General features: G+C 49.4%; 1 protein-coding gene across 2 annotated transcripts in view; it reads right to left on the reverse strand.

The window, feature by feature from the left end:
- LOC119966149 (dynein heavy chain 11, axonemal-like) overlaps positions 1–23,622 on the reverse strand; it is a 622,669-nt gene that overhangs the window by 467,743 nt on the left and 131,304 nt on the right. For both annotated transcript variants that reach the window (XM_038797431.1, XM_038797432.1), the window contains 8 exons: positions 20,457–20,789; positions 15,110–15,364; positions 6,481–6,650; positions 5,334–5,556; positions 4,050–4,166; positions 3,826–3,912; positions 1,511–1,669; positions 1,119–1,202 (listed from right to left, as the gene is read on the reverse strand). In XM_038797431.1, the coding sequence (XP_038653359.1) occupies positions 1,119–1,202; positions 1,511–1,669; positions 3,826–3,912; positions 4,050–4,166; positions 5,334–5,556; positions 6,481–6,650; positions 15,110–15,364; positions 20,457–20,789 (1,428 nt within the window). The remainder of the gene's footprint in view (positions 1–1,118; positions 1,203–1,510; positions 1,670–3,825; positions 3,913–4,049; positions 4,167–5,333; positions 5,557–6,480; positions 6,651–15,109; positions 15,365–20,456; positions 20,790–23,622) is intronic.

Genomic DNA, 23,622 nt, shown 5'->3' on the forward strand with positions numbered 1-23,622 from the left:
TAAAGATGTGCAGGTTAGGTGGATTGGACATGCTAAATTGCCTTTCGCGTCCAAAAAGGTTGGGAGGGTTATTGGGTTACGGGGATAGGGTGGAAGTGAGGGTTTAAGTGGGTCGGCGCAGACCCGATGGGCCGAATGGCCTCCTTCTGTACTGTATGTTCTATGATAATAAATCTTGAATTTATTTACAAGAGAAAGCAACTTGAGGAAATCATGCACACAAGAGCCTTCAATATTGCTGCAGTGTAGTGTGAATTTTTCATGTGTCACCCTTGCCACATTTATGACCTCCAAATGAGACTGTTGATTTAGTACTAATTAGCAACAGTGTAGTCATTAATATGATGCTGTGATCAAAGTTATTTGAATTTTAATTGAAAATAGAGAGTGAGGAAGAGTGGAGAAGGAAGGAAGCTTTAATCAGGAATACTCCAAAGCTGTCCAGCCCCTTGGAACAATGTCAAACACAACTGGAATTGTAAACAGACAATCAGAGAAGGGGTTGACACCCTAACAATGAAAAGTGGTCCCAGGTTTGATTCCCCGCTGGGTCACTGTCTGTGCGGAGTCTGCACATTCTCCCCGTGTCTGCGTGGGTTTCCTCCGGGTGCTCCGGTTTCCTCCCACAGTCCAAAGACGTGCAGGTTAGGTGGTTTGGCCATGCTAAATTGCCCTGAGTGACCAAAAACGTAAGGAGGGGTTAGGACGGGTTTCGGGGATAGGGTGGAATGAAAATGAAAATTGAAAATTGCTTATTGTCACGAGTAGGCTTCAAATGAAATTACTGTGAAACGCCCCTAGTCGCCACATTCCGGCGCCTGTTCGGGAAGGCTGTTACGGGAATCGAACCGTGCTGCTGGCCTGCTTGGTCTGCTTTCAAAGCCAGCGATTTAGCCCTGTGCTAAACAGCCCCTAACCGTGGGGGCTTAAGTGGGTTGGTGCAGACTCGATGGACCGAATGGCCCCCTTCTGCACTGTATGTTGTACGAAATAGAACAGCACAGCAATATACAGCTCTTGGTGTTTAAGTTTCTAGTGCACGAGAAAGCAAGATTTAAGCTGTTGCTGAATTGGCTAAAACAGAAAAGACACCAATGCTATGCAGGAAGCTGCCTTGCCTTTGCAAATCTCCTGAGCTCCACATCCATCTGCTCCACATTGATTTGTCTCCACTGAGTCTTGGTCCAGTCATCAATACTAGTCTGTTAAATGGAAAATATACACATTCAAACTTTTTAAAAATTGCATTCTCATGAAGTAGTAGAATATTTCATTATATGGCAAGAAAAGACAGTCATGCTGGTTTTACCCTTGATAAAATGCAGCCCCTGTTGTATAGTCCCAGGGTAACATTAATTATGACTGTTATGGGGGGGTAGTCAGCTTGAACAGTGTTATTTCCCAGTGTGAAGGAATAGAAAAAGAGTACCAATAGAAAGGAATGAAAACTATAAGAAAAATAATGACAAACAAATTTTTTAATGACATGAGAATAAAAAGGATGCATTACCTTTACATATACAATAATATCCCAGAGTTGCTTGAGCAGAACTATATCTCGGCGACACTGTTTTAAATGCTTGTACTCCGGGACAGTCACCTCAAACAGGTTGGCTGATTCTTGCATTTGTATTGTAATTTCTTCCAGGGTGCTAAGCTCCTGGTTCGCCTGAATGGCAGAATTGAAAAGAGTTCAATGAATTCTAGCAGGACTGTTATTTCTACTGCCCACAGAGTTAATATTAGCGAATCAGAAGGAACAATTCACAGCAGTGTTGACTTTTGTTACTGATGGTGCAGCAGCATTATACTTTTTTTTAAAAAAGAAAGCTTAACAATTTGCAAAGATTGGAAAATTTACATGACCACTGTCAAAGAATAATAAGCATAAAAAGTAATTTAAAAAGTGTCATGAACCTGCCTAGAGACAGCAGTAGACAGCGTGCAAAGGGGCATCTCCCAGTAACGAGTTTAGAATGACAGTTGATAATAATGAAGTGTAAATAGTTTATGGAGGAGAAACAGATGATAAAGAATTGGGAAGGTCACTGTGATATACATATGTTAATGCAGAGTGAAGGAAGTTGAAGGACAGACAGCTGAACACAGAAGGCATAATCAAAGACAAAAAAAGGTATAATTGCCCAGGTGCGGAAAAGCCAGGAGAGGCAGTTACCATCGAGCAGTCTCAGAAAGTGGACAGGCCAGTTCCCAGCCACTAAGCCTGAAGGCCAAGCAAGTAGCCTTCTAAGTCTTACAACCACAGCAGTGTAGTAAATATTTGACACAGCAGTTTTAAAATGTCTTCGCTGGACCAGGAAAATGACGGTTCCCAAATTTGAGTCTCATCCCTGCAGGGACTACAGCAGGGTATTCGATTTGGATTTTGGGGGAAACTTACAGATTTGAGGTATCAAAGATATAGGGCGGGATTCTCCGACACCTCGCTGGCTGTGAATTCTCTAGCCCCGGGGTTTTGGCGGGGGCAGGAATCGCACCGCGCTGGTCGGGGGCCGCTGGCAGAGGGGGCCCCCGGCCGCCGATTCTTCGGCCCGCGATGGGCCAAGTGGCTGCCAGTTTTCGGCCGGTCCCGCCGGCGTAAATCACAACAGGTCCTTACTGGCGGGACCTGGCTCCACGGGCGGCCTGCAGAGTCCCCGGGGGACGCGGAGGGATTTGACCCCGGGGGTGCCCCCACGGTGGCCTGGCCAGCGAACGGGGCCCAAACGATCCGCGGGCGGGCCTGTGCCGTGCTGGCGCTCCCGTGCATGGGCCAACTCGCCCTGGCTGGCCAAACACTCCGGCGCCAGCCTAGCCCCTGAAGGTGCGAAGGATTCTGCACTTTGGTCCTTACCCACTGGCAGTGTGCGCGGTCCCCACCCTGGACCACAAAGTAGCACCCATTACCAGCCGCCACAAAGGCCACCAGCTGTCCACTCCCTGTGTTGCCCGTGTCCGACAGTGCGCTTTTTGTCTCCATTTCCCTCTCCCCATGGCATGCGTGGCACGGCCCACACGGCCCTCACCACCACCCCCCCCCCCCCCCCCCCCCCCCGTGATCCAACCACGTCTGTGTCTTGCAAGATCATCTGGCGATGAGGTGTCCTTCTGGTGTCCCACAATCCCAAGCAAATTCCAGTGACAAGGAGGCAACAGACAGTGATGCAAACCCCCAAAAGCCAGCCCGGGAAACCACGGAGCACCAGTCTGGGACGACACTGACTTCCCATCACAACTGTCTCCAACACCCTCCGCCATCGCAGAGACACTTAGCTCAGTTGGACATGTTACTGAAGAGGCTCCTGGGACATTATCTGGTGTGCACCACACATCAGGTGGAGGTAATTAACGATACATTAATATTGCTAATAATAATTTTTACGTTATAATGGCCTGTCCTGAATTTAAGTACAATGCAGCGCTTATAAATTCTTGATGGGTTTTCACAGCGTTTTACTTACTCTCATCTAAACAAGTGTCAAAGTTGGTCCTTATAACGTGAGCAAGGGGAGCAATGCTGGCATAGGCTGTCATGTGGAAATGAGGTGCATGAGGCATGACCTGGAACAATGCATCTTTCAATGGCTTCTCATTGTGGAATCACTTAGAAACAGATTTTGAATAACTACCATTTTGCAAATGAACTTGAAAGACCACAGCCCTTGAAAAGCACATCCATATGGTTATAGTCTTCATATTTCAAACAGTATAACATATATCAAGAGCATTAGTGTATTCCATTGACATCTTTATAATGTCTATTTTGATATGCCATATCAAACCTTAGGAGCGTTTCCATCAAAACTCTCAGGACTTTGCCCTTACCTTGTCTAATAATGCATACGGGTTCACAGAATTAAATGTGAAAGGTGCTTCCATTTGGAATTTTTCTCGAAACTCTATTTGGTTAGCCTGTTAAAAGAAAAAGAAATATACACAATTCCCTCTGAGTTTTTCAAATGTCATGACTTACATGATTTTTCAAGTGCAAAGTGAATCAAATCAACTTTGGTTGCAATGGTTTTTAGAAGTAAAAACATCTCACTTACATCAAATGCTACACATCTTTTTCTGATGAGTGACACTTCTGCAGTCTGGAGGGCTGCAACTTCATGCTTCACAGAAACAGCAATCTTCTTTGTATTATTCCACTTTTCTGGTAATTCCTATTGATCATTGAACAGTTTGTTTGCTTCAAAAAATACTTTCACCGAATCTCCTTTAACTTTCATTTTGAAAGCAAATGTTATTCATAAAAACGAGTTGAGCCCCTGTGGAATTACATGCAGTGGTGGAGGAGGCGGATAATTATTGTCTTTGCCACCTGTGCCATATTTTTGTTACATTGATTTTAGTGGATCAAAGAGAGGTTGGCTTCTACAGCTGGCTAGTGACCCACTGTGCCGGGTTACTGCGCAGACAGTGAATGTAAAAATTATTTTCAAGGACTGAAGGCCATCCAAAGACAGCTGCTGGAATGAGGGGCAGGATTCTCCCCTACCCGGCGGGGCGGGGGGGTCCCGGCGTAGCGCCAACCACTCCGGCGTCGGGCCTCCCCAAAGGTGCGGAATTCTCCGCACCTTTGGGGGCCAAGCCCTCACATTGAGGGGCTAGGCCCGCGCCGGAGAGGTTGGCACCACGCCGACTGGCGCCAAAACTGGCACAACGGCCTTTGACGCCCGGCGCCGGGGCTGGCCGAAAGGCCTTCGCCGGTTCGTGCATGCACCGGTGCTTCAGCTGCCGCTGACGTCACCATCGGCGCATGCGCGCTGGGGATTCTCTTCCACCACCGCCATGGTGGAGGCCGTGGCGGCGGCGGAAGAAAAAGAGTGGGCCCCGATCGCGGGCCTGGCCACCGTGGGGGCACCCCCCCGGGGTCCGATCGCCCCGCGCCCCCCCAGGACCCCGGTGGCCCGCTCGTGCCGCCGATCCCGCCGCCACCAGAGGTGGTTCAAACCACGGCGGCGGGAGAGGCCTCCCAGCGGCGGGACTTCGGCCCATCGCGGGCCGGAGAATCGCCGCAGGGGGCACGCCGCTCAGCGCGGCGCGATTCCCGCCCCCGCCAATTCCCGGGTGGCAGAGAATTTCTGCCATGGCGGGGGCGGGATTTTCGGCAGCCCCGAGCGATTCTCCGACCCTGTGGGGGGTCGGAGAATTTCGCCCAATGTGTCCACCAATCCGAGGTGGATGTTTCAAACGTCCAATGTTAAAATTCAACGATCAAAACAAGGAGCCATTTTATTTCGCAAAAGTTCCATTCTTTTTAAAATCAAATACAGTTTTCTCAATAAACTTAACAGAAAGTATATGTGAACAAAGAAAAAAAAATCTACCTCAAGCTGCATGTAAACTTGATCTGGAATGCTTTGTTCATAACTCTCAAGAAGAGTAATTGTCTCTTTTAAAGGTTCGAAAAGTTCATCAGTGGTGGTCTGTCTGTCTCTCACGGCCATTAGATGTCCCATTATATCAACAAGGCCATTATAGTCTCCTTCTTTCACTTTCTTCTTAAGTCCCTTATCTGTCACCTTTATAAATTCTTCAAGTTCACTCAGGCTGTTGTGAAAGAAAAAGTCAAAAACTATTAATTCTTGTGAGAACAGGTTAAAATTGAAAACATAATAAAATGTGCACTCTTGCCAAATTTCTGATGGGGGACTATAACTTCCAGCCCTTGTCTAATGGTTTTCAGATTTTGTTTAGAATAGTAACAAACAGCAATGGCAGAATTCTGTTCTGTCGTTTAGAAGCTGACGTTTTCGTTCCATAACTAAGCACTGCTGGTCGTACCCTCCTGGGCCTTGTGAACATTACCCGCTGTAAAATGTTAGCTTTATTAATCATAGAATTTACAGTGCAGAAGGAGGCCATTCATCCCATCGAGTCTGCACCAACCCTTGGAAAGAGCCCACGCCCACACATCCTCCCTATACCCGTAACCCAGTAACCCCACCCAACCTTTTTTTGGGCACCAAGGGCAATTTAGCATGGCCAATCCACCTAACCTGTACATCTTTGGATGTAGGAGGAAACCGGAGCACCTGGAGGAAACCCACGCAGACACGGGGAGAACATGCAGACTCCGCATAGACCGTGACCCAAGCCGGGAATTGAACCTGGGACCATGGAGCTGTGAAGCAACTGCGCTAACCACTGTGCTACCATGCCTCCTGAAAAGTGGGTGTTTACCAGAAAAGTGGGTGTTTACCAGAAAAGTGGAATAATACAAATGAAGCTGATTAGCCAATTCTGAGTAATTGCCATCACCTAAGCACATATATCTCACATTGTGCATTTTCCTCTTCGTTTATAGCTTCAGTAAATGATTTGGTATATTGCAGCAAATCTCCCCGACCAGCAGGGCAACATAATACAGTCCATAAGATTAAACATAAATGCGAGCAACTAGTGTATCTGGGAACCCCTGAAGGTAGACTGCAAATATTTATTTTCAAATCCCCAAAATGGGAAGTTATTCACCTATCAGTAACATAATGCATGAGGTGTTCTTTAAACATCCAGCTCCATTTTTTGATCGTATTTAACAATGCCATCTTAAATGGTTTAATGTCAACTCTAAACCAACTATCGAAGACTCGAATGTCTTCAAATTTGCTGATCTGAATATACAGGTTTTCATAGATATCAATCTGTAAAACAAAACACAAAGTTAATAATTAACCAAAAGAATTTCTATTCTTTTAAGCTCGCATTGGAATATTACGCTTGCAAACCATAACTTGCAGCATAGTATGTTCTATGTTCAAAATCATTAAACAGTTTTGCAAACATTGTAAAATAAAACTTGATTAAAACAGGCTGGATTTTTAACTGCGTTATAAAGTGGTGGAATACTAGCTTGCCTTAGAATTTTCCACACAATGATATGCATCTTGACTTTGTCCGATAGTGTAAAATCGATAATATTGAATCAACAGCCCCTTTTAGTCCTCTCCCAATTTTTGTTTCCATTAACTTCAATAAATAAAAATTAGGAGACGCAAAATTGGCTGCCTATTCACCCTTACCTGGGACGCAATTCTCCGACCCCTACGCTGGGTGGGAGAATAGCGGGAGTGCCGGGCGATTCCCGCCACACCGCGCTGGCATCCGCACGTGATTCTCCCACCCCCAAAACGGCATGCCGCGTTTCACGACAGGCCGCTCGGAGAATCGCCGCTCGCCGTTTGCAGCAGGCGAGTGGCGATTCTCCGGCCCGTATGGGCACAGCAGCTTGCCCAATCCGACGGGTTCACGCCGGCGCCAACCACACCTGGTCGCTGCCAGTGTGAACAGCGCGCGAACGCTGAGTGTGCGGCCTGTGGTGGGGGGGGGTCGAACACCTGGGGCGCTCAGTAGGGGTCTGGCCCGCGATCGGTGCCCACTAAAGGACGCACTCTTTTCCTCTGCCGCCCCGCAAGATCAATCCTCCATGTCTTGCGGGGCACCCGCGGGGAGGACGGCAACCACGCATGCGCGGGTTGACGCCCGCCAAACTGCTCATGTGCGGGTGACGTCATTTACGCGGCGCTGGCCGCGTAATTTACGCGCCGCTGCTTTCATGCGGCGCCAAGGCCTGGCGCGCGAAATTGACGCGGCGCCGCTCCTAGACCCTGGGGGTGGGAGAATAGGGGGCGAGGAGTGGCCTCCGACGCCGGACTGAAACACTCCAGTTTTCACTCCGGCGTCAGCACTTAAGGGCGGGATTCTCCCCTACCCGGCGTGACGGAGGGTGCCGGCGTAGGGGAGTGGCGCCAACCACTCAGGGGTCGCGCCTCCTCCAAAGGTGGGGAATTCTCCCCACCTTTGGGGGCCAGCCCCGCGCCGGAGCAGTTTGCACCGGTAGACTGGCGCAAACACCCGGCGTAGTCGGTAGCGGGGCTGGCCGAAAGGCTTTCGGCGGTCGGCGCATGCGCCGGCAGTGACGTCAGCGGCAGCTGGCCGCTGACCTCACTGCCGGCGCATGCGCGATGCGGGGTTCTCCTCCGCGTCCGCCATGGCGGAGGCCGTGGCGGCGCGGAAGGAGAAAGAGTGCCCCCACGGCACTGCCCCGCGGAGTGAGCGGGGGGCCTTGATCGCGGGCCAGGCTTCCGTGGGGGCACCCCCCTGGGTCCGATCGCCCCCCGCCCCCCCCAGGACCCCGGGGGCCCGCTCGCGCCGCTGAGTCCGCCGTTTCTGAGGTGGTGTACACCTCGGCGGCGGGAGAAGGCCTCCCAGCGGCGGGACTTCAGCCCATCCGGGCCGGAGATTTAAAGGTGAGTTTTTAAAAAATGAAATCCCGCCGGCGCCAGCTGTTTTCACAGGCTGCCGGCGGGATTTGCACAACGCCGGTTTTTTACCGGCGGGAGAATTAGGAGACCTGCGGGAGCGGAAATCACGCCGCTTCCCGCCAATTCTCCGACCCTGCGTGGGGTCGGAGAATCCCGCCCTAAGTCTCCCGATGGGAGAATTTCGCCCCTGGTTTTCACAAAGTCAAGATTTACACTCGTGAATTCTCCATCTGAGCTGACTCACGACAGGGAAGCACTTGAGCAGAGACCATTTGGGTAATCAATAACACTGAAGCGAGAGAGACAGTTGGGTAATCAATAACACTGGAGCGAGAGCAGCAACTGCTGGGTCTCATGAACAGGCTGAACTTGGACAGGGTATGAGGAGAGGTATGAGAGATACTAGAGAAAGATGAAGGTTCACATCCAGAGGGGGGGGGGGGGGAGATGAAGGTTCACATCCAGAGGGGGGGGGAGGGGGGGGGGGGGGGGGGGGGGGGGGGGGGGGGGTGACATTTGTGCCTCGGTATGCTCGAAGATTAGGAAAAACAAATTCACCAAGTTAATATTGAGATAAGCAATACAGCAATTACATATGAAAATTATTCAGAGTGTCTGTGATTGTGAGTGCATCATCTGCAGAAGGCAGAGAACCCACAACAGACATGCCTGGAGGGAGAAATGTCAAGTAAAGCTAGGCCACTCTAAACCTGAGCTAACATTCAGTATTGATAGAGAGCTTGCTAACTCTTCAGTTATGAGCTTCCTTTAGTGGATGGTTCTGGGCAGCTGGGTGTTGGGGAGTGGGAGGAGGGTAGCGATGTACTATTGAGCCTGAAGATCCTGAAAAAACCACAGGTGTAATTTCAGATATTGTAGTAATCCACAGGAGGCAGGAGTTCCGTCACCACACCAATATTTATTTACAATAACGATATTACAGGAGCAGCTACAAACAGAGCTGCTAGCAGTCCAGTCAATTTAAGACTGCTCACAAAGCATACACAGGTGATTAAATGGGCCCCCTCAATGAGCTATCATTGAGGGAGCTCATACTCCAATTGGCCAACCAATAAAGCCAATTGGAGTTCATTACAGATATTAAGCTGGATTTCACCTCCATTGTTGATTCAACCATAGTGTCTGAGATGAGCAAGAAGGCAATGCACTGCCAGACTGTTGGAATCTACTTGTCCTACGCAACTGGAAATCCGCCAACTGCTCAACATTGGTGGGATTGAGTGATGGCATTAGGGTTGTTGGAGAAAATTGGTTGTTCAGGGTCCCAAGATACTTAATAGCCTCCTCTGCCTCTATATAAGTTGTCAATCCAATTTAATTTTTCCAACTGCACCACCTTGGAGATTCTGAATTCTTTCCCTTTCTTGGAGAATTGAACTATTTCATGAATGTTTTTGTACTTTGTAAACATTTACACAGCATCCCAAGATGACAAAGATTATTAAAGGATTCGATACTAAGACATAAAATAAGCAATCAAAAAGTAAAAAATGCAAACATGCCGTGTTGTATTTGTTGTATTCAAACATCTACTAATCATTCTTGTATGTTCCTTTAGTGTCTACCTTTTGGATACCTTTCTCTGTCCTGATGTGCCTTTGCAGTGCTCAATGAATGAATGCTTCTTGACTAGTGGAAGGCTGCTGACTTTCAGTGAAGGAGACGGCACATGGTCTTTTTATTTTGCGGGGGGGGGGTGTCAAAATCTCATTATGCCTTCCAATCTTGTGTGGCGCAGTGGGAAATTATGTTGGCATTAGACCCATTTAAAAAATAGTGGCATGCACAAGCTGGGGGCGATTCTCAACTCCGCGGACCAAATGCCCGCGCCATCGTGAACACCATCGCGTTTCACGACGGCATGAAAAAGGCCCGGGCATGACCTATTCTGGCCCCCATAGGGGGCGAGCACGGCGCTTGAGCGGTTCACGCCACTCCAGCGTCCTTGCATGGCACCAAATGAGCGCCACGCCAACCCGCGCATGCACAGTTGGGGCAGCTCAATCCTGCGCATGCGCAGTTGGGCCACGCCACGCACATGCGCAGGGAACATCTTACGCGCGCCGGCCCCGATGCAATATGGTGTGGGTGTTCAGAGGCCGGCCGCGGCGGAATGTAGGCCGGGGGGTGGGGAGGCCGGCCCGCCGATCGGTGCGCCCCGGTCACGGGCCAGACCCCTTCGGACGCCCCCGGTGAAGGAGCCCCCCTTCCCCCCCCACACCAAAGGCCGCCCCCCGAGCGCTCCCGCAGAGTTCCCGCCGGCAGCGACCAGGGGTGGACAGCGCCGGCGGGGCCCTGTCATGTCGGAGCGGCCACTCAGCCCATCCGATCCGGAGAATCACCGCTCACCGTTTGCGGCGCTTCTCCGAGCGGCCCGGCGCGATTCTCGCGGTGCTGGTTTCGGTGGGGGGGGGGGGTGGGAGAATCGCGTGCGGGGGTCGGGGCGGCATCCCGGCGATTCTCCCACCCAGCGGGGGGTGGGGGGAATAGCGCCCGCTGGACTTCAGTTCACTCGAGACTTCAAGATGAGTGCAGTATACACAGCGTGCCTGCCATAGCACTGTGCCACTCCTATTGAGCTGAACGCCACTCTGCTGGGGCAGACCAGTTCAATCCCTCTGGCTCTGTGCCAAGCTGGTCTTCATGGACAGCACTGTGCTGCGGGATTCATCATGGACCCTTCACTCCAACAGTACAGAGTTTGGCCGGGGATGGGGTGCAAGCTGAGGGAGAGTGCTGACAATGACAAGAGGGGGGCACTGTGGAATCAGGGCTGTGCAAGGAACAGGGGTGGAATGACGAGAGAGCACGATGGCAGGCAGAGTTACAAGGAGATGGATGAGGATGATGAACAATGGAAAACAAAAGAACACCGAGGGGAGGGAAGCTGCCCCCAAGAAGGCTACGTAAAAAACTCACCAACAAGGGGGGGTCAAAGGGTGCCAATTCATTTACAGGAACAGGATGCACGAAGACTCCAGATACTCTGGGTAGAGATCCAAGTAGGGTAAGGGCAGAGGGTGGTTGAATCGAGGAACAGACCTCTTGAGGCTGCGAGCATTTTGCCTCTGGGTTACTGACATCCTGCACAGTCTGGCAAGGGTAGGTCAGCTAGGGAGGGTGATGTGAATGTGCCGGACTTGTGTTTAAATATCACGCCAGAACCTTACCACCTGCCAGCCGACAGCGGGCAGGCAAATAAATTGCCAGCCTGCCTGATGATTCGCAGGGAAACTTGACTGTGCATAATTAATGAGGTGAAATCCCACCATTCTGGCCAGCAGGAAAGGCATCACCTGATAAAAAGCAAATTACTGCGGATGCTGGAATCTGAAACGAAAGAGAAAATGCTGGAAAATCGCAGCAGGTCTGGCAGCATCTGTAGGGAGAGAAAAGAGCTAACGTTTCGAGTCCAATGACTCTTTGTCAAAGCTAACAGACAGAGAAAGTGGGAAATATTTATACTGTGGAGTGAGAATGAAAGGTGAGTCATAGCCACAGAAACCCAGGGAAACGGGGTGCTAATAGCTACAGAAAGCAAGGGGAAAGAGTGCTTGTGGCAGTCCCCAGAGAGGACAAAAGGTGTGAGAGGCCAAACAGCAGAGAAACTAACATCAGAGGCTAAACTGTGACAGATGGAGATGTGGGCAGAGGGGAAGGGGGAAGCAAAGGGGAGAAAGGGATAAGGAAACGTGGATAAGATGGGGGGTAAATATATATAAAGAAAGACAAGAAAGAAAGAAATGGTAAAGAGAGGTGAAATTAAATGGGATGAAAACAAATGGGTCGAGGTCGCGTAGAGCTAATCATCTGAAGTTGTTGAATCCGATGTTGAGACCGGAAGGCTGTAGCGTGCCTAACTGGAAGATGAGATGTTGTTCCTCCAGTTTGCGTTGAGATTCACTGGAACATTACAGCAGGTAAAGGACAGACATGTGGGCATGGGAGCAGGCTCTTTTGTTAAAATGGCACGGGAAGGTCAGGGTCGTAAATGCACACAGAGGTAGGGGCACAGTGATATACAGTTGGGAGGGAGTCTTCAACATTGACTCTGGGCCTCATCAAGTCTCATGGCTTCAGGTTAAACATGGGCAAGAAAACCTCCTGCTGATTACCTCGTACCAGCCACCATCAGCTAATGAATCAGTAGTCATTTGTGTTGAACACCACTTAGAGGAAGCACGGAGGGTGGCAAGGGCGCAGAACATGCTCTGGGTGGGGACTCTTCAATATCCATCACAAAGAGTGGCTTGATTGTACCACCACAGACAGAGCTAGCCGGGTCCTAAAGGACATAGCTGCTAGACTGGGACTGCAGCAGGTGGTGAGGGAACCAACAAGAGGGAAAAACATACGTGACCTCATCCCCACCTATCTGCCTGCTGCAGCTGCATCTGTCCATGACAGTGTGGGTAGAAGTGCCAAAGTCCCGTCTTCACATTAAGGATACCCTCCATCAAATTGTGTGGCACTACCACCGTGCTAAATGGGATGGACTTTGAACAGATCCAGCAACTCAAGACTGGGCAAGTCTAACAACACTTACGAAGCTTGACACCATTCAGGACAAAGCAGCCCGCTTGATTGCTCCTCCTTCCACAAACATTCAAACCCTGCACCATTGACGAGCAGTGGCAGCCATGTGTACCATCTACAAGATGCACTGCAGTAACTCACCAAGGTTCCTTAGACAGCACCTTCTAAACCCACTACCATCTAGAAGGACAAGAGCAGCACATACCAGAGTTCTTCACCCCCTGGAGGTTCCCCTCCAAGTCACTCATCACCCTGACTAGGAAGTATATCGCCATTCCTTCACTGTCGCTGTGGCAACATGCTGGAACTCCCTCCCTAACAGCACAGTGGGTGCACGTACACCTCATGGACTGCAGAGGTTCAAGAGGCAACTCCCCAACACCTTCTGAAGGGCAACTAGGAATGGGCAATAAATGCTGGCCTAACCAAATGTGAGGTAATGTATTTTGGAAGGTCTAATGCAGGTAGGGAATATACAGTCAATGGTAGAACCCTCAAGAGTATTGAAAGTCAGAGAGATCGAGGTGTACAGGTCCACAGGTCACTGAAAGGGGCAACACAGGTGGAGAAGGTAGTCAAGAAGGCATACGACATGCTTGCCTTCATTGGCTGGGGCATTGAGTATAAGAATTGGCAAGTCATGTTGCAGCTGTATAGAACCTTAGTTAGGCCACACTTGGAGTATAGTGTTCAATTCTGGTCGCCACACTACCAGAAGGATGTGGAGGCTTTAGAGAGGGTGCAGAAAAGATTTACCAGGATGTTGCTTGGTATGGAGGGCATTAGCTATGAGAAGCGGTTGAATAAACTCAATTTGTTCTCACTGGAACGACGGAGGTTGAGGGGCGACCTGATAGAGGTCTACAAAATTATGAGGGGCATAGACAGAGTGGATACTCAGAGGCTTTTCCCCAGGGTAGAGGGGTCAATTACTAGGGGGCATAGGTTTAAGGTGCGAGGGGCAAGGTTTAGAGGTGATGTACGAGGCAGGTTTTTTTACACAGAGGGTAGTGGGTGCCTGGAACTCGCTGCTGGAGGATGTGGTGGAAACAGGGACGATAGTGACGTTTAAGGGGCAGCTTGACAAATACATGAATAGGATGGGAATAGAGGGAGACAGACCCAGGAAGTGTTGAAGATTTTAGTTTAGACGGGCAGCATGGTCGGCACGGGCTTGGAGGGCCGAAGGGCCTGTTCCTGTGCTGTACTTTTCTTTGTTCTTTGTTTTTGTTTGTTAACCAGCGTCGGCCACATCCCATAAATGAATTTTTCAAAAAACACCGTGCAGCTGAACCTCTGTCACTGCATCCAGATCCATTAGGGTTGACTCGTGGCACTGGCAGTCTACCTGCTTAATTGTTTTTTTTTTAAATCAGTGACTGGAGAATTTCCTTGCTGCAGATACAGGATATCTCTACTTTCCATCTCCTGCAGCAAGACCTCCAGTGCCACCTCCAAACCCTTTGCAGCCACACATCCTCTGTTGTCATTCCTCACTCTTTTCCAGGTCAAATTTTCTCCATCCACGATTCCCAAACCAACACCAACAAAATGTCTGCCTTGTAAGGATATACAGACTACCTTTAAGCAGTGCAGCCTAGCTTTAATGGTGCGGATCACTAATTATATTGTCCCTTGCTAATATGTCCATCCAATAAACAGCATGGTTAGCACGAGGTGGGCAGAGAGAGCATCTAAATGATCAGGCAGCACAAAGCTGTATTACTGGCAGCAGTGTCTCCCATCCAAAAGATGCACTGCAGTGACTTGCCAATGCTCTTGCGACAGCACTTCCAAACCTAAACCCTCTGCTACCAAGAAGGATAAGGGTATAAAGATGCATGGGAACACCATCACGTGCAAATTCCCCTCCAAATTACAAATCATCCTAACTTGAAAGTATATCAGCACTCCTTCACTGTTGCTGGATCAAAATCCTGGAATTCCTTCCCTAACAGCACTGTAGATGTACCTACAATACAGGAACGGCAGGAATTCAAGGCGACAACTGTAAACTAACTTTCTCAAGGGAAATTAGGAATACACAACAAATGCTGGACCTTGCGAATGACACTCATTCCATGAACAGAAAGTAAAATCTTGCACTGTGATCTCTGCATCCATTTTCAGGACTATCCAATTGGTCCGTTTTGTGTTTCACAGCGCACATATGGAATACTAGGAACCCAGAAGTTTAATTTAATTATGCTTTAATATTACAATCTCACAAAAATTGTTTTTCATATGAATAAAGACTATAGTTTAGCAAAAGTTATTCTTACCTGTTCCTTAAACTGTTCTGTAGTAGGGGGACACTCAGGAACACCTTCGTCAGCATGAGTTTCAATCTCCTCTGCAGTCAACACATGGCTGTATAGCAAGAACTGCCTCATGAATTCTATCCTATCATCGACCCACAGGTAAGAGTGTATGTCAAATGAATTCTTGTATTCCACAGCTTTGTTAATGACCTCTGTTACCCTATACATGACCTCTTGCCGTATCTCTGATAGGTCAAGGATATCTTCCATGTCACTCTGTGTGAAGAAACAGCCCATTTTATATTTTCCTCGCAGCCACAATGGTTAGCCTAGTGGTCATAATATTAGACCAGCAACCTAACAGTCTTAATGTTAATCTCATCCTCTGTGGTTGACCCTCAACAGCCTCAAGACAACGAATGTCAGCAATAAATACTAATTTGTCAGTGGTGTCTATATTTCATGAACAAATTAAAACTAAATCAACCAAAAGGCCAACACTTGGGGCGCGATTCTCCGCTCCCCAGGCCGGGTGGGAGAATTGTGGGAGGGCCGCTCTGGCACCCCCCGCGATTCTCCCACATCCCCCCCCCCCCCACAAAATGGCGTGTCGCAGCTCGGATAATCGTGGGTCGCCGTTTTTCACGGCGACCTGCGATTCTCCGGCCCGGATGGACCAAGCGGCCTGCCGTTCCCGACCTGTTCACGCCGGCAGCAACCGCACCTGGTCGCTGCCAGCGTGAACATATCGCGAAAGGTGAGTTTGGGGCCTGTGGGGGGCAGAGAGGGGATTGAGCACCACGGCCGTGCTCGGGAGGGGACTGGCCCATGATCGGTGCCTACCGATCGTCGGGCCGGCATCTCCAAGAGACGCACTCTTTCCCCTCCGCCGCCCCGCAAGATCAAGCCGCCACGTCTTGTGGGTCAGCGGAGGGGAAGACGGCAACCGCACATGCGCGGGTTGGCACCGGCCAACCTGCTCATGCGCGGCTGATGTCATTAGGCGCCGCCAGCTGTGTCATTCTCGGCGTACCGGGCCTTGACGCCAGCGCCTAGGCCCGGCGGCCGAGTTCTCCGCAACGCCGCTCCTAGCCCCCTGGGGGGGAGGGGGGGAAGAGAGAGAGAGAGAGAGAGAGAGAGAGAGAGAGAGAGAGAGAGAGAGAGAGAAAGAGAGAGAGAGAGAATAGGGGATGAGGAGCGGCCTCCGACGCCGTCGTGAAACACTCCGGGTTTCACGACAGCGGCGGCCATTGCGGAGAATTCCACCCTTGATTTCATTTGGAACATCTAAATATGTCGGATTTTTCAGTCAATTTACATACTACCAAATTTACTCAATATGGAATTCCATGGGCGGGATTGTCCAAAACGGTAACTAAGTGTTGACGCCGGCGTAAACACCGTAGCGTTTCACGCCGGCATCAACAGTCCCCTTGGCCCAGCGATTATGTAGCCCATAGGGGGCCAGCAGGGCTCCAGAGTGCTCTGCATAGCTCTGCCTGCCGATACGGGGCCCTGCACTTCCAGCCATGGGCCTGCGCATGCGCGCGGCGTCCCCGCGCAACATGGCGGACCCGCACAGCGGATCGCCCGATAATATAGGCCCCCCTCAGATCGCACGCACCTGCCAATCGGTGGTCCCCAATCGCAAGCCTGGCCGTCCTGGAGTCTCCCCTCCCCGGGTGACGGATTCCCCGCCCCCTACCAGGACGGCCGTGGACTGAGTCTGCAGCCTACGCCCCGAGTGCCCGCCGGGTGGAACCATTTTAGAACCACACTGGCGGGAACTCGAGCAGTTGCCGGTAGAGAATCGCCGTGGGGCCCTCTTTCAATGACCCCCGACCGGCGTTGCGTCGACCGCACGTGCGCAATTGGTGGCTATTTTCCGGTGACCAGATGAACCGCGGGAGCTGCGTCGCGCTGAATTTTGACATCAACGCCCATTCTCCGTCCCCGCACCGAGCGCAATTGAGACGCAAGGACTTCTGATAACAGACACAGTGGACAGATTTTCCCCATGTGATCAGCCGCAGTATAGCTAACATTTGAGGTTCAGGCCCTATTAACATAGAAGAAACTTGAGTGTTGCTGAAAAAAAGAGATGCAGTCAAAGATTTTTGTCTTGCACTCATCAGGACAGATACAAGAATGCCAAATTTCCGGTGGAACAACAATTTATATTGCATGAGAAAAATGGGGTTGATTGGTTGACAAGTGCACCAGAGGATGGCTGCTCCCCCGCAAGGCTTTTGTTTAATTTAAAGGCGCAATTCCTGAGAATGTTTCTTTTGTCAGCTGAGGACAGGTCTCAGCGAACGAACATAGATAGCTTCTAGCAAGCATAATTGAGCCAAACTGAAAGCCCAATTATGCCAATGTTAGATGTAATTCCGTGATTACACTCGCTGAGCAACTCCTAGTGTACTAAGAATTACACTGACAAAGCAATTTAAGATTATCAGTCAGGCTCTCAATGTGGCTCACTTACGTTTGCTTGAAGCTGCATATATTTATACCCTGATAACCTTAATTTGATTGTTAATGTAATTCTTAGCACACTGGGGATTGTTTAAAAAGTGCTCTCGTCATGGAATCACATCTATTGCTTAAGTTCTGATTTTTGCAAACACGGGCTGGTTGAGTACAATCAGCACTCTGCCTTTTGCGAATACCCAAAGTTACTTGCTGTTTGATACTATCAGCTGACTTTGGGACGCATGGTCTATGAACCAGCAATTGCACTGGTATATTCATACACATTCATATAACACATTGCTCATTTGTGTGATAGGCAGAATGTATTTTCTGGCTTGAGTAATGAGTAATTGCTTTGGAAAAAAAGGAATGTAGTATTTGAATTCCAGTGGCAGAGCAATGCCAGATGAGTTCAACTCTTCCATTTTGATTCTGTTCTTCCCCAAGTCCCAGTTTGTACCTTGTTTTCACATTTTGCTTTCAGTACTGACCTCTAGTCCACTATAAACACTTACTCTGGGACAATGCTTTGCCTCTTTACTACTACCATTACCACTCCCTTTGCCCATTGGTTCCATGGCACCTTCGGTATTTAATCTCCTCCCTGTCCTCTTAACCTTTCCCTGACCTTTCCTTTTGTTCCACTTGATTCCCCCTCCCTCACTTTTTCAATGGTGTAAAATCCATCCTATTTCTACTTCTCTTCAGTTCTGAAGTCGAGTTTTAGACTCAATGCTAATTCTGTGTTTGCCTGACCCCAGATGATGCCAGATCTGCTGAGTTCTGCCAGCACTTTGTTTTTAGTTTCAGAATTTAAAGGCAAATGTTAGATGTGATTCCGTGATTACACTCGCTGAGCAACCTAGTGTACTAAGAATTATACTGACAAAGCAATTTAAGATTATCAGTCAGGATCTCAATGTGGCTCACTTATGTTTGCTTGAAGCTGCATATATTTATACGCAGAAACCTGTCCCTGCCAGCGAAAGGCTGTGTGCCTTTTTGTATTCAACAAAAGCCTGAGAGACAATACTTGCCTGGTGAATTCTCCATGGCAAAGCCTCAACCAAAGTCGGCTTGCCAATCAATCAGCATCCTTTACTCATGCAGTATAATTGTTGTTCCTTCTGATCTGGGGCGAGATTCTCCTGCCCCCACCGTGTCCCGAATCCTCCGCTACCAGAAATTCGGCGGGGGCGGGAATCGCGGCGCGCCAGTCGGTGGGCCCCCCGCGGCGATTCTCCGGCCGAAGTCCCGCCGCTGTCAAGCCTCTCCTGCCGGCCGGAATCAAACACCTACCTGACCAGCCGGGGTCCTTGGGGGAAGGGGGGGGAGGGGGGGGGCAGGGCAATCTGACCCCGGGGGGTGCCCCCACAGTGGCCTGGCCCGCGATCGGGGCCCACCAATCGGCGGGCGAGCCTGTGCCGTGGGGGCACTCTTTTTCTTCCGCCTTCGCCATGGTCTTCACCATGGCGGAGGCGGAAGAGACCCCCTCCCCTACGCATGCACCAGGATGACGTCAGCAGCCGCTGACGCTCCAGCGCATGCGCGGACCTACGCCGGCCGGCGAAGTCCATTCGGCCCCGGCTGGTGTGGCGCCAAAGGCCGTTCACACCAGCCGGCAGAGCGGGAACCACTCCAGCGCGGGCCTAGCCCCTCAGTGTGAGGGCTTGGCCCCTAAAGGTGCGGAGACGTCCTTTGGGGCGGCCCGATGCCGGAGTGGTTCACGCCACACCAACATGCCGGGGACCTCCCCCGCCCTGTAGGGTAGGGGAGAATCCCAGCCCAGATGTGTGCAAGATGAAAAGCTTTGACAGCACATATCGGCGGGATTCTCCGACCCCCTGCCGGGATGGAGAATCTCCGGTGGGCAGCATAAATCCCTCCCCCCGCTGGTTGCCGAATTCTCCGGCGCCAGGATTCCTGGCGGGGGCAGGAATCGCGCTGCGCCGGCCGCTGGGAACGGACACCCCGGCGATTCTCCGGCCCGCGATGGGCCAAGTGGCCGCCCGTTTTAGGCCGGTCCCGCCAGCGTAAATTAGACCTGGTACTTACCGGCGGAACCTGGCTCTGCGGGCAGCCTTCGGGCTCCTCAGGGGCATGCGGGGGGATCTGGCCCCGGGGGTGCCCCCAAGATGGCCTGGCCCGCGATCGGGGCCCACTGATCCGCAGGCGGGCCTGTGCCGTGGGGGCACTCTTTCCCTCTGCACCAGCTGCTGTGGACCTCCGCCATGGCCGGTGCGAAGACGAACCCCCCTGCGCATGCGCTGGGATGGCGCCAGAACACGCTGGCGCTCCCGCGCATGCACCAACTCGCGCCAGCCGGCGGAGGCCCTTCGGCGCCAGTTGGCATGGTGCCAAGCCCCTTCCGCGCCGGTTGCCGCAGTGCCAACCCCGTCGGTGCCAGCCTATCCCCTGAAGGTGCGGAGGATTCCGCACCTTCCGTCGGCCCGACGCCGGAGTGGTTCACGCCACTCCTCGCCGCCGAGACCGCCGGCCCGCCGAGTAGGGGAGAATCCCGCCCCACGCTTTTCAGCAATAGATAAATAATTTGGGTCAAAAATTGCAGATTCAACTTTAAGAGAAAGAAAAGCCAAGGAATTGTATACTTCAGTTTTGTGGTCATCAGGAATAACAACATGGATTATTTTTTAAATGTCAAATTTTCTCTCTGTATAGGGGCAGGTTTAGCACAGTGGGCTAAACAGCTGACTTGTAATGCAAAACAAGGCCAGCAGCACAGGTGCAATTCCCGTACCAGCCTCCCCAAACAGGCGGCGGAATGTGGCGACCAGGGGCTTTTCACAGTAACTTCATTGAAGCCTACTTGTGACAATAAGCGATTATTATTATTATTATTATTATTATTAAAATTAAATTTCATATTCATTACCTGGTAATTATCAAACTCAAGATGATCAGCCACTCGTTTCACCTGTGCAGCCATTTTGTAAACATCACTTATCAATTCTTCAACTAAATCATAGAATCCATCAGCGGCATCTTTATCCAGTGAAGGTTTGAATACAATTTCAGGGATATTTAAGATCATTTGTGAAACAAACAAAGGTGAAGGTTTCAAAGTAGCTTCAGTATTCTCAAAGAAAAACTCTAGAGAGCATGAAATACCATTGAAGAAACCATCTAAAACCATGTCATCAATGTACTCCAAATAGGTCTTCCATGATTCAGTATCTGGGTCTGCTTTCAGAAGTCTGAGATTCTCCTGTTAATTAAAAACAAATTAAGATAAAGTATTATCTGAGGTCTTCTAAGGCTTTAAAAAAAAAATTAATCTTTTCATTCACAAAATAACCTGTCATAATTCAAGTTAAGTCAAACCAACTGTAATTTGAATTACTTGTCACGGGCCTGAGATGTATTAGAATCCTGATCTATTTATCATTTAACACATGATATACCATTTTTTTTTTAAATATTGAAACTGTAGTGGTGAAAATGAACTAACAGAGGAGTGAAAGCTGGCTTGCCATCACTACATTGACATCCTAACTGGAATGATTGGTGCAATTTTATGAAATTGCATGCTGTGCACTAAACCTTGCCTGTGGGAAGTGAATTTGGGGGTCACTCCCGGTCATCCTTAATTCATTAAAATAAAGGGACAGAAAATCGTATAGGGGCAAGCCTTGAAATCTCAATTTCTACTCCCAGTAGTCAAAGCTTTATTTGAGGAGTAGAGTTTTGAAAAACTGCTCTATGTGTTATGTTGCTTCTAAATGTTAATTATTTTGTAGTTTTGTATGTAATGGTTATAAGGTCATCTTTCCCATTTGATTAAAACCAATGTATAGAAAATTGTTGGCAGCAGGACCACAATTTTTTGATGTGCATTCACAACGTGCAGGACACTTTATTGCAAGCAAAGATTTGACCTCAATACCTCAATAGTTTAGTACTAAAATAATTAGTAATGGATATGAAATCTCTCTATAATTGCAATCACTGTACATTTTCCCTGTGTTCTGCACTCTAAATAGAATGGGAGAAGATCCCCAGCAGTGGAATCTAATCAGTTGCAATAGATAAACTTGCAGTGTTTCAGAAACCACAAGCATGTAAGTAGAATGCCAATAAGTTGTATTCAATACTGAGGCCTATGTAACCATCACAACTGAGACACAAGACCTGCTGAAATTGGGAAGAGTGAGTGGGGGGGGGGGGGAAGAGTGCTGGATATAATGGCTGCCCTTGACATTAAGGCAGCATTTGATAAGAGAGTGGCATCAACAAGTCTGAGTAAAATTAAATTAAATGAGAATCAGAAGTAAAAGAGTCCACAGGTTAGCGCAAAGGAAATAGTTCTGGCGATTGGAGGCCAATTATCCCAGCCTCAGCACAATGCTGCTGGGGTTCCTCAGGGTAGTGTCCTGGGCCAATCATCTTCAGCTGCTTCATCAATGAGCTTCTCTCCATCGTTCGGTCAGATTTGATGATGTTCACTTATGAACACTTATGGTCACAGTCTGAGGATATGGGGTAGGCCATTTAGGACAGAGATTGAGGAGACATTTCTTCACCCAGAGTTACTGGCCTGTGGAATTTGTAACCACAGGACGTAGTTGAGGCCAAAACATTGTATGTTTTCAAGAAGCACTTAGGGCAAAGGGAATCAAAGGATATAGGGGGAAAGCCGGATTAGGCTATTGAGATGGACTTTCAGCCATGAATATAATGAATGGCAGAGTAGGCTCGAAGGGCAGAATAGCCTCCTCCTGCTCCTACTTTCTATGTTCCTATGATTACGAGTGGCGTACCACAAGGATCTGTTCTGGGGCCGTTGCTGTTTGTCATTTTTATAAATGACCTAGAGGAGGGCGCAGAAGGATGGGTGAGTAAATTTGCAGACGACACTAAAGTCGGTGGAGTTGTAGACAGTGCGGAAGGATGTTGCAGGTTACAGAGGGACATAGATAAGCTGCAGAGCTGGGCTGAGAGGTGGCAAATGGAGTTTAATGTGGAGAAGTGTGAGGTGATTCACTTTGGAAAGAATAACAGGAATGCGGAATATTTGGCTAATGGTAAAATTCTTGGTAGTGTGGATGAGCAGAGGGATCTCGGTGTCCATGTACATAGATCCCTGAAAGTTGCCACCCAGGTTGATAGGGTTGTGAAGAAGGCCTATGGTGTGTTGGCCTTTAGTGGTAGAGGGATTGAGTTCCGGAGCCATGAGGTCATGTTGCAGTTGTACAAAACTCTAGTACGGCTGCATTTGGAGTATTGCGTACAGTTCTGGTCACCTCATTATAGGAAGGACGTGGAAGCTTTGGAACGGGTGCAGAGGAGATTTACTAGGATGTTGCCTGGTATGGAGGGAAAATCTTATGAGGAAAGGCTGATGGACTTGAGGTTGTTTTCGTTAGAGAGAAGAAGGTTAAGAGGTGACTTAATAGAGGCATACAAAATGATCAGAGGGTTAGATAGGGTGGACAGCGAGAGCCTTCTCCCGCGGATGGAGGTGGCTAGCACGAGGGGACATAGCCTTAAATTGAGGGGTAATAGATATAGGACAGAGGTCAGAGGTGGGTTTTTTACGCAAAGAGTGGTGAGGCCGTGGAATGCCCTACCTGCAACAGTAGTGAACTCGCCAACATTGAGGGCATTTAAAAATTTATTGGATAAGCATATGGATGATAAGGGCATAGTGTAGGTTAGATGGCCTTTAGTTTTTTTCCATGTCGGTGCAACATCGAGGGCCGAAGGGCCTGTACTGCGCTGTATCGTTCTATGTTCTATGTTCTATGATTGTGCAGTGGACATTATAATTTATGACCATTCTGATACTAATGCAGTCCATGTCCATATGCAGCAAGATCTGGACAACATTCAAGCCAGGGATGAGAAGTGGCAAGTAACATTTACGCCACACAAGTGCTGGGCAGTGATCATCTCCAAGAGAGAATGTAACCATCACCCCTTGGCATTCAATAGCATTATCATTGAATACACCACTGTAAACATCTTGGGGTTTACCACTGACCAGAAACTTAACAATCTCCACCATATAAATATTGTGACTGCAAGAGCAGGTGTCAGAG

The sequence above is a fragment of the Scyliorhinus canicula genome, chromosome 5, assembly GCF_902713615.1.
Source record: "Scyliorhinus canicula chromosome 5, sScyCan1.1, whole genome shotgun sequence".
In the NCBI taxonomy this organism is placed as follows: domain Eukaryota; kingdom Metazoa; phylum Chordata; class Chondrichthyes; order Carcharhiniformes; family Scyliorhinidae; genus Scyliorhinus; species Scyliorhinus canicula.